Source organism: Antechinus flavipes, chromosome 3 (genome assembly GCF_016432865.1).
Source record: "Antechinus flavipes isolate AdamAnt ecotype Samford, QLD, Australia chromosome 3, AdamAnt_v2, whole genome shotgun sequence".
Taxonomy (NCBI): domain Eukaryota; kingdom Metazoa; phylum Chordata; class Mammalia; order Dasyuromorphia; family Dasyuridae; genus Antechinus; species Antechinus flavipes.
The window spans coordinates 486,248,887-486,260,562 of NC_067400.1; the positions used below are offsets into that span (position 1 = coordinate 486,248,887).

Below are 11,676 nucleotides of genomic sequence, written 5' to 3' on the forward strand. Positions count from 1 at the left end.
TCTTAGAATTCTAAGAGAATGAGCTTCAACATAGCAAGTGTCCTCTAGATATTCACTAGTTTACTCCCTCATGAGGGAAAAGGGTATTTAATGACTAAGTCTTCTTGGTATGATTCAAAATGGACCTGCCTCCTCACAGATTATTCTCTTTACTAGATGGTGGAATTTGGCTTGTCCTTTTTTATTGTTTTTATCCTCCCCACTTCAGCATGCATTTTGCCTTCTTCATTTAGCTTCATTTTGAATTGAAGCCTGCTATCATGATCCCCATGTAGATGGGCTTTTATATATTGAGAAACCTATTCATTTCATAATTGGGATAAAGCCATGTCCACATTTTACATACACTCCCAAGGTACCATCAAATTGGAGAAGGACCAATTTAAACAAGTTGATTTCAATTTATATTATATGTAAATTATATAAGTGTACTTATTTTTATGTAATTGTACACACACACACACACACACACACACACACACACACACATAAATTGCATTCAATTTATATTGCCAGTATTGTGGCCCCACTGTGTTCATTTATCATACATATAAAGAGAAATAGATAAATAAAAACATCCTTTTCCTCAATGCCGAGGTGATGAGAGTGGCCTAGACAGTGCTTACTTAAACCCATCAATTTTGAGTTGAAGAGAGTCATTTCCTTTAATAGAAAGTCATCTCAATCTAATCACATAACTATTACCTACTTTCCCAAGACTGGTTGTTCTGGATTAAACAAATGAGGAAAGGGGTGAGATATTGTCATGAAACATAAAAGCCTCATACAGATAAACATAAAATAAATATATGTACAGGTCCATGAGAGAAGTGTATACAAAGTGGCATCAGAATTGAAAAGAAGGAACTCTTATTTATGGCTAAGGGTATAGGTTCCCTGAGTTGTGTGATAAGAGAGTAAAAACTTGTTTTCTGTCCCATAAAAGAAGAAAAAAAGGTGAGATAAGACCTCTCTATATTTTATATATGTAATACACTATATATATAAAGCAAGTATTTGTTAGAAGGAATTTGTTCTTTGTCTTTTCAATGGGGAAATTGGAGGGAAAGAAATACTTTTTTGTTTATTAAAAAAAATTAAAAGATACATCACAAGATATAATTACTATATAGTAATTAGATTTGGACTGATATAAAGAGGCTTAGAATATTATTCTCAAGATTAAATCACTTCCCCAGCATCTATCTGTAGAGATAGCATATTCAACATTATGAATATATGTTGAAGCAACAGCTGTATTTCCCCAGACCTTAAAAAAAGCTGAAAACCTAAAAATCCAACTACACCTCCAGCAACATTCCAGCTACTGCTACTAGAAATATGTGTCCCCAACATAACTAATATTTTGCATGATTGAATATGTAATAAACTATAACAAAGTGCTTATCATCTTAGGAAGGGAAGGAGAGAATTTAGAACTCAATTTCTTTTAATTGAATGGTAAAAATTGTCTTTATATGTAATTGGGGAAAAAATAAAATATTTTTTAAAAGTGTGTTCCATATGACACTTCAACTTGAGAACTCTGAGGAAATCCTCAAGGGACTTGAGTCCCTGTGATAAGCTGTGTGATAAAAGGGCATTTGCTCTTATGTTGGTACAATGAATCACAGCCAAAGTGGGGTTTTTATGGGTTTAAGCACCTCCCTGGCTTCAATGATTAAATGAACCCCGAATGGCAGAGTAAGCCAGATGCTTTACTCCAGTCTCACTTTGCACTGTACTACTTTAAGGATTGAGCATCTATTTTTGGCTGCAAGCTATTTAAAAACTTCATCACCCCAGCTGCAAAAAACAAATGTTTTATAGAATACCTAGGACTAATTCTAGAATTGATATTCTGTGTACTGCTATTGTTAAGGACATCTCAATGGCATTTAGGATGATGTTGACAATTTTCTACCATTACCACCATCCCTATACAACCATTAACTTTCAGGATAACAAGCAACTTATAAGCAGTTTATAACAGGATGCTTAGCCATCTGAACCCCCTTACATAAAAAGACAACTATAAGAAACAGACAAATGTATTGCATGGGGAGGGGGCATCACTTCTGAAGTTGGTACTGAGTGTTCAAAACATCCTTTTTCTCAATGCTGAGGTGATAAGGGTGGCCAGGTCATTGCTTACTTAAACTCATCAATTTTGAATCGAAAAGAGCCAATTTCTTTAATAGAAAGTCATCTCAATTTAGTTATGTAACTACTACCTACTTTCCCAAGACTGGTTGTTCTGAGTTAAACAAATGGGGAAAGGGGTGAAATATTGTCATCCTGACTCCAGTTTTCAATGGCTGTAAGAAACATCCAAGGATGACTAATTATTTAAGCTCCCTATAGCACCCCTACTTGGCTCAGCCAGGCAAAGAAAATATGGCCATCTCTTTGTGGTACATTTAGTGTCTCAAATTAAATATTCTCATTTCATTCTGCATTCTATTAGAGTTTTGGGGAAATGGACTCTATGCTTAGTCACATCAACAGAAAACACTTAGGATAACTATAAATCATAATTATTTCCTTATCACATCTTAATCATTGTAAAGGCCATACACATCTTAATCACAAAAGGTACTGGTATATGAGCAAAGCATTTGACATTAAGAAATAAGCCTTCTCATAAATAACCTGATTCAGATAGAACCACCTGATGAATTAATTGCTTTGTTCCAAGATTCATTAGAGAGTTACTAAAGAGAAATTAGAAGTAAGAGAGGTACTAGCTTCTTAAATTTATTTAGCTGGTGTTGCTGATGTGAATTTGCATTCACTGTATTAACTAGTAAATGGGGACAGATACTAGGGCATAGTATACTATGGTATAATGAGGACAGACGTTGTGACACATATTGACTATGTGACTATGGCCAAGTCACTTAAACTTGGTAATCGCAGAAAATTTTAAAACTATAAATTGAAGGATTTTTTTTTTTACATCTGCTGTGATCTTCACTAGAAGTTCTTAATTTGACAAAATCACATATCCACATAACTAATTTATTAATTATATGCCTTTTGGCAAATTTGGCTTAGAATTTGTCATTATTTTCCATTCATTCCAAAAATCAATGTTATCCAAATTAAGGTGTGTATTGGAATACTCAATGAATTGTATGGAATCTCTAACTTTGTTTATATAGTATAATAAAATGTGAACATACATGTGTATTGGTTGAAAAGGTAATTTATGTTTAAAATACTAACGTAAAGCTATCCTTTCCCTCCTTTGTCTGCTTTCCCTCTCCCGCAAGCTTCCATAGTGACTGTCATTCAGCTTGTCAACAATGTAGTTGACACTATAGAAAATGAAGGTATTTATATTTTTTCTGTAACATTTCTTTTTTTTATCAAGTTATCTTTCTTTGAAATTTAGTAACCTTTCATTACTCAGGATTAGATCCAATATTAGCAGTTAAGGATAAAATGAGGCATCAGGGACCATTGGCTCCAAGGGCTCATTAGTTTCATGCCATTCATTGGTATTGGCTTTTTAAAAGAATTCCTTTGAGACAGTTTTAAAGTTCTTTAAAAAAAAAGCGAATCTCATGACCTAAAATATTCTCTATGTCCCCTATAAATGGTTTTTTTTTTTAAAGAATAGTCAGTCATGATTCTACAAATATTTTTAAATCTTGGGATCAAATAGTAGAGCTTCCAATGCTTCATACTGCTGGAGCATGCCTGTATTTAGTTATATGACCTGGTTTTTGTTTCTTTTCCTTGAAGTCACTCAGCAGTTTTGATGCATTTAATAGAAATTAAATGAATAAATTAGTTGTTTACTTTCCCACTTTGAACATTGTTGAAAAAAGAGCTGGTCTCAGAGTCAGATCTCAATATCAAGTTCTGCCTCAGATACATCCTGGCTACATGCTCTAGACAACTCTTGAAGCTACAGAGTTTGAATAGGTAGAGAAAGTTTCCTTACCAGTAGTTTGCCATTGCAATCACACACCTGGACCAAAGTGCAAAAAGTTTATCAGTTACCTTAAAAAAGTAAACTGTGATATAGGAATACCAGAGGAGGTGAATGTAATTAGCAGAAAAATAGGTGAAAAGTGTAATTATTTGCTTTAAAGATTCATCCCATAGATATAATGTGAAGAAATAGATTACATCAGGGAGCTCTTTGTGTCTAGAGCTAGCTCTTCATGCCGTACGAGACTGTGTATTGATGAAGCTCATTTCCCACTTCTGTTGCTTAGGAGTGAAGATTGAAGCTATAATCAGCTAGATCCCAAATATATTATTGAAGCATGTCCTAAAAGCATGTCCTCTCTAAGTCTTCCAGTGCTCATGTGACTGGGGTTCTCAGTTTTATTCTTTGCTTTGTATTTAAACAGTGTCAGTTATGGACCAAGGACAGAACTACAACCGAGGTGACTCCCCCAGATTTCAGTCAAGCCCCCTGTTCCTTTTCTGGTTTTGCTGTCCCGATTCTTCTCGTTCTCCTTCCCCCTCACCCTTTCAGAGTGTTTTGTTAGCTCTCTGCATGTTCCAGACATCGAGTGGGATCTCCTTCCAGGTCCCTCTGACACATCCTAAGCCAGCCATTTGCCTCTCCTCAAGCCTACCTTTGCAAGCATGCTGAAAGCTTTGATTTCTACATGGTTTGGAGGGTGGGGGTGGGAAAAGGGATTTGGAGATAGGAGGTCTCTCCTACAGTGTAGACTCCTAATTTTTTTTCCCCACATCGCCTTGTTCGTGGTCTGGCTGAGTAGAAGGGGAGCACCTTATCCCCTTGAGCATCATCATATAAAGTGGCTGGTTGTTTGGTCAGAGCATGGCTGACCTCCTTGAATGCTTTGTAAACAGCATGTGGATGACTTCATGGAGTTGTGAAGGCGTGCATGTGGCGCTCTTCCCCTCCTGCTCCCATTCCTGCCCCAGGTCACTCCCGATCCCAGGGGTGTTCACTAAGATTGGTCTCTCGTTTCAGCCTACCACTGGGACACTTCAGACTGGATGCCAGGAGCCCGCCTGTCCGACATCGAGGAAGTGCCCAACTACGAGAATACAGACGGTACCTCGGTGCACCAGGGGAGCACAAGGGAGCTCGAATCCGATTACTACCTAGGGGGCTATGACATCGATAGCGAATACCCCCCGCCTCACGAGGAGGAGTTTTTGAGCCAAGACCAGTTGCCGCCTCCCCTGCCGGAGGACTACCCGGACCACTTTGAGGCGCTGCCCCCCTCCCAGCCGGCCTCCCTGGCCGGCACACTGAGCCCAGACTGCAGGCGAAGGCCCCAGTTCCACCCCAGCCAGTATCTCCCTCCCCACCCATTCCCCAATGAGACAGACATGGTGGGACCTCCGCCTGCACACGAATTTAGTACTTTTGCTGTGGGTGTGGGGCAGAACCTGGAGAACCCAAGTGCGGCAGACAACATGTCCTTAACCTTGCACAACTCCCTCGGCACCTCCTCCTCGGACGTGTCTGCCGGCTGCGGCTTCGAGGACTCCGAAGTGGCCATGAGTGACTATGAAAGCGTGGAGGAACTCAGTCTCACCAGCCTTCACATTCCATTTATTGAGACCCAGCACCAGACCCAGGTGTGAAGGACACAGACATCTGGGCTCCATTCTTCATGGAAACGTCGAAGGAAATGGACCGAGAGGAGTCTATTGGATAGGGGGAAATCCACAATTTCCCACAAATAACTTAGTCACAAATGATGTTGTCTCATGCAAACACTTTAAAGTCCAGTTGTGTAAATCATGTCACAAAATCTATTACTGTGAGTCAACAGACAATCCTTACAGTATGTACCCAGCATTCATGGCCAAGAGTGCACACCAAGTTTTTAAGGGGTAAAGAAGCCCCTACATAAGTTCACCCAGTAAGTTATATGCAGTCAATCTTTTCAGCTTTGTGCAGTATTGTGTTTTTGAAGGTGTTAACAGTATCAATCCCCGCAGTATTAATGAACAAATAAAAATCCAGGCACCAGGGTATTGGTGCATGAAACAAAATTAAGCCGACAGAGAAAAGAAAGAAAATAGTTAATAGAACTGGGGAAGGGGAGAAGCTAAGGCCTCAAGGGGAAAGAAGAAAGAGTAAAAATAAAATCAGTCAAAAGTGGGCAAAATATTAAAATAAAGTATGATTTTCTTTATAAAGCTTTCTGATTGTCAGCTATAAAATTATAGTAAAAGACTTGCATTTTTGTAGACTTCAGATACTGGTTTAATTAGAAAAACCTGGATTAAAAATGGAACCCAAAATTTAAATGATGATGGAGTTTGTGGATCTCTGAAAAAGATTTCAATGAAAAGTAATGCATGACAGTTTAGGGGTTTTCTGAGTACTGAGGAGGAAAGGGTAGAAGTTATCTCTCTTTGATTTTATTTTTGAACATTCCCAGCCATGATTACAATTTGAGAGTTATTGTAATCATTGACCTTGTTCATGGAAACTGGGAGATAAAGCTGACCAATTTGTGACCATTATCTAGGCTGAAAGAGGTCTACAATTCATAAATTTCCCCAAAAAATGTTTTTTTTTATTATCACAGGTAAAAGGCAAGTAAGTACTTGTTTTTTAACATGACAGTATCATTTCAATAAATGGATTTAAGTCAAAGAAGAGAGACTAGATGAGTAGATGTTTGTACACAAGATTATAATAGTATGTGTGTTTGGGCCAATGTAGATGTGTGTGTATGTTTTCTCCCAAGAAGGCACCTCTGTGAGGAAAATGATTTTGAGACTCATGAACTTCTATGAACCATGGCCAAAAGTGCAAGCCTTCTGACCTTTTGGATCTCTTTAATATTAGAGACTGACCAAATGCTATTTTTTGTGTTAGTGCAGTTAACCTTATTTGGATAGTGCCATATCTATTTAATTAAAACAAAATTCCAGATTTTAAAAGTAGCATTTTACTAGAATGACTCAGAGTCTCAAATGTCTTCAGAAAGTACTTCATGTTTCATTTTAGCCCAGGGTCAGTCTGACACATGGGTTTTGGCCATGAAAATTTTCTAAATGAATTAGAGAGTCATTCCACGAGAGATGTTACAACCTGGTACAATAAAATATAAAATTGACATTTTGAGTTGCTTTTCTGCTTCCCCTCAGGCTGATTAGGGCAAATGAGATTTTATACTGAGCAGCCTGAACTGTTTCCAAGGACTAGGAAGTCCATGACTTCTTTCCCTGGCAAACATTTATTTGCACTATCTGCTTAATGAGCAAAATTATTGTGGGTTGTTGGCTTTTGGGTTTTTTTTTTTTTTTTTAACAAATTTTGGCATTGGTGTGTGAGCTCTAAAGAACTTCGCCTAGTCATGGTCCACCTAGTCACATTTCTTAACTGCATTCTTTGCATTTATTTCACTTCTTTCCTGGCACAGGGATCAGTGTATCCTGACAATTTGTCAAGGTAATACCCTTGCACTTCAGAGCTTCCTAGATATGTGGACACACTTCAAAGGATTTCATTTTTTTTCTCATCCTTGTTCTTGTCCGGATGTACTAAATGAAGGATGATCTGTACCATAGTCTTGAAATCAGGGTTCTGCAATGAATTGAAGTATATAACCAGAATGCATTCGAAGAAATTCTTCAGCATTTTTCTTATGTGAGGAGTGCATTTGTAGGAATCAGCGAGAAAATGACAAACTAATGATCTAGATAGAATCTCTGTACCATCTTAATAATGCAGTGGCATAAAAAAACTGACAAAGTAAAACCAACAGTTCATTTCTTACCCCCCAGGATATATTAGGACAGGATTAGTACAGATGATTTTCCATTGCTTACACAACCTCTCTGCTGAGAGAAATGCTTGACTGACATGGTAATGAAGGAGCAAATAGATCTGAATGCCCCTGTGAAATCCAGGGAGCCAGCCTGCTATCTCCAACATGCATATTTCTTAGATATATCTCACCTAATCGTTTTAGAAAAGCCAAACAGGGAAATGTCCATCTCTGGTAGTTCTATCTCATGTCATGTAATGAATCATCATCTTAAAATCAGGTGAGAACATTATTTGACATTTCTCCTCAAAATTGCATAGAAAGTGAAGGATTTCCCTGTAGAGATCTCCAAATCTGAACAGCTGAGAGGGAGTTTAGAGATTATCATCCTCAACCTCATTTTTACTTACAGTCTTGCATTACTTGGCCAGTTAGCCACAGAGCAAGGGCTAGAACATGCATCTTTTCTTTCAAACTTCCAATCCAAGATCCTTTCTATCATATCATATGTTCTCTGTGATCTCTCTGACCTTTAATTTTGACTGTTCATCATTGAATTCAGAATGATTCTCTCAGTTCAAAAGGCTAAATTTGTTGCACAGAGGTTTATAATTTCATGTAAGCTTTTTTCTTCAAGCTTTTGTCTCTAAGTTTAAATAAACTCTGATCTGCTACATATCAGATTGTTATAGATGCTGCTTCAGTTAAGTGTTGAAAATATATTATTAGCTCTTCTTATACCTGAAGATCCTAATATCTAAAGGTTATTTTATTTGCTAGGACACATCCAAAGCATCAATTTGGGGGAAAAGAATTAGAAACATTGGCATGCCAGAGCACTGGTTGCAGCTGTTGGCTTCCTTGATACCCAAGTGTGCCCAATTCCATGCATTAATGGCTTGTCGATTTTTACAATTTCCATGGGCCATTTTTTTCTCTTTTCTCTTTACATCCTTCTTGCATTTTGTGCACTTGGTGAAAACAGCTTGTATCTAGAGTTTTTTCTACCTAGCTTTACTTAATATACCTCTGCATTCTCTTCTCTAAACCTTTTTCCTTAAGTAAAACAGACCAAGTCCTTGTCTTCATTCTTGTTTTTAAAAAAGCTTCTAATCATTTATGATACTTTGAAATGCACTTAACAGAACTGAGCACAAGGTATGTGATAAAACATGCCAAATGGTGTCTTTGAAATGATATTCCCTACTTAGAAGTACCTCATCCTTTAAAATAGCATCTTTGGTTTTCCCTTGAGAGCAGGCCAAATTCAGAACCCCAAAGCATGGGAGGAAGGTTTACCTTCTCAGGACCTACAATCTCATAATGGTCTTAACTGGACTCTGCAGAAGATTCAAGTAGCCTTGTTCACAAAACCCTTTGATCTTTCTCCACCATATATTTGCTTTCAGAAGGCAAAGAGAACGCCAAAATACCAAGATAATCTTCATGTGAAGCACCAAGACCTGGTGTTCTACTGGCTCTTTGGTCATGTAGACACAGACTTCACAGGCTAGGTTCATTATTAGCTTACTAAACCTCTCAGGTGGCTGGATCTGCCCTAAAATGGGCGGTGATTATACATATGAACAGATCAGTTTCAGATCTGGATAGAACGTGGGATGGGAATTTTTTTTTTTCTGTTTTTGCTCAATGTTAATGGGTATTTTTTTCAGAACGTTCCACGTAAGGGAAATGTCTAAGCACTCTCTGCATTTTCTCCTTACCTTTCCATGATGTCCCTTATCCATCATTTCTCATAAACTCTGTAGGTAGGCACATAGCCTACTTTTGCACATGACCAAGTTAAGAATGGTTTGAATGAGTGTTTGGGCTAAAGCTGCTGCAAAGAACAGAAACCATGTTGGCAATAAGGGATGAACAAAGACCAGTATAAGATGACCAAGGAGGCATTTTCCTTTTTCTGTTTCCTTCAAGTATATATGCTGCTATTGGGCCCTACAACCTTCTGTATGTGCAAAGTCCTGGCTGTCCATGCAGGCCCAGTAAGATGGACCGGTCTATCCCTACAGGCCCGGCAGAGAATGGGTATGACAGCCAGAAAGGGGAATTCACAATGCATTCCTGAGGCAATGAAAATCACCAGGATAATCCCAACTAAGGGGGTAAAATTTTTAAATATAGCAATTATAGATGCTCACTGGAACTGTATATGTTTCAAATTGAGGCAGCAAATTATCTAAATCCACTTCCCTCCCCTCCCCCCAAAAAAACTTTTAAATGAAATATCAGGTAGTATCAAAAGTATTTATTTTTGGAAGGTTATCCCAATAATTTCTTGATTTCTTTATTTCATTTTGTTGATATCCAAACAATATCAATACATGTTAATTGGTCAAATGGTTTGGCTTATTAAAATTACTCTTCAATTATATTCAATTATAAACCCAGAGAAATTATGGCTTGAGAATGATTCAAGATCAAGAAGGTAAGCCTCAGACTTTGCTGATTTGAGTCCCAAACATCTATCTATATTAATCAGATAGGATGCCTCAAACTTGTCTTTTGCTTCTGCTTTCTGCTTGTTTGCTCATTTTGGGGGGTGGGGGAGTGTGGGAGAAGGAGTCTGAGGTTTCAAATTATCTTTAGAGGATGAGACATTCATTTAATGTTTCACCAGCTGGCTGGGAGAGATGGAAAAAGGAAACAAATTCCTTTTTTTTTCTGTAATAATGAAAAGCAATAATTGTGTAATGCTACACAAAGGCCATACATAACTAGTCTTTACCAGTGTTAAGGATGCACTAGAACTGTATTGTTATAAGAGCAAGGTGGGAATGGTTAATATGTACTGTAGTATTCTTCTAGCAAGCAAATACCGGGTTTGCTACTATTTAACAATTTAATGAGCCCATACTACTGCATTCGGGGAAGGACAGATGTGTTTGGAACATGGAAGCAGTTCTCTTTAAGCACTGTATTAGAAAGATTGTCTTGTAAATTTTACCTGTTGCAAACAGGCTGGTTTGTAAAAGATGTATGTTTTGGTGTTTAAAAATGTTTATAAAAATGTATATAGTGGTTTCAAATTTCCAGGCTTTTGTAGATACTGTATTTGATGCCTATCAGGATGCTTTAATTTGGGAGTCAGATTCTAAATCATCTGAGTTATCAGTCTATAAACTTTTAAAATAATGAGAAAAAAGTTTTAGATTTGAAAATGATGCTTTTTAATCATTTCCAAAATGTACTGTAACCTTTCTTTGGTTTCACTGTTTTCATTTAACTTTTTTCAGTTTTTAAGGAAATGTTTTTTATTGACTTTTTTTTAAAATGAATGTGTTTTGCACAGATACTAGGTACATGATTTTTATGCCATTTCAAGTATGTATTAAAGTATGTCATTTCTTCACATACACATTATCTCTCATACACACAACCTTATGCAAAAGGGAAAGCTAACACTTTAAGTGGGTCTTGTCCCTTGTATGAAGATGAATTGTTCCTTCATATATTGCTGTTGGCAGTATTAAGTCTTGTGTTCTTTTCCTAAAAAAATAAAGAAAAAAAAAGCAACAACTACAAAAAAAAAAAAAAAAAACAAAACAGCCCAACAGTGTACAGGTTTGTAACTGCCAAAATTTGATGGTTAAAAACAAGTTTTCAAGTAAAAAAAAAAAAAAAAACTTTGTGTTGCCTTTTTCTTTCTGATTTACTGTCTTTTCATTTGCCTCCTGATCACAATTTATAAGGTAACCATTTACATCTTGCAGGGAATTGTGGAAAATGTGAAATTTAAATGAAGACTCCCATCTGGAGTCATTGAGCCTTTTACCTATAGTCTCTCTCTCATTATTTTAACTATTCACAGGAAGCCCCTAACTTGGAAATTACTTACATTTGGAAGTTTGAATTAATTTATTTCAAGAGTTTCCTTGGACACAATCCAAGATTTTTGGTTATTAATGAGACAGAGCTAAATAAAGGA

General features: G+C 37.1%; 1 protein-coding gene across 3 annotated transcripts in view; it reads left to right on the forward strand.

The window, feature by feature from the left end:
- Window positions 1-11,376, forward strand: part of FAT3 (FAT atypical cadherin 3) — a 537,424-nt gene extending 526,048 nt beyond the window's left edge. For 2 of the 3 annotated variants that reach the window (XM_051986799.1, XM_051986800.1), the window contains 3 exons: window positions 3,276-3,335; window positions 4,368-4,403; window positions 4,964-11,376. In XM_051986799.1, the coding sequence (XP_051842759.1) occupies window positions 3,276-3,335; window positions 4,368-4,403; window positions 4,964-5,586 (719 nt within the window). In that variant the 3' untranslated portion in view covers window positions 5,587-11,376. The remainder of the gene's footprint in view (window positions 1-3,275; window positions 3,336-4,367; window positions 4,404-4,963) is intronic. The other variant, XM_051986801.1, reaches the window with a different exon arrangement.
- Window positions 11,377-11,676: the final 300 nt, after the last annotated feature.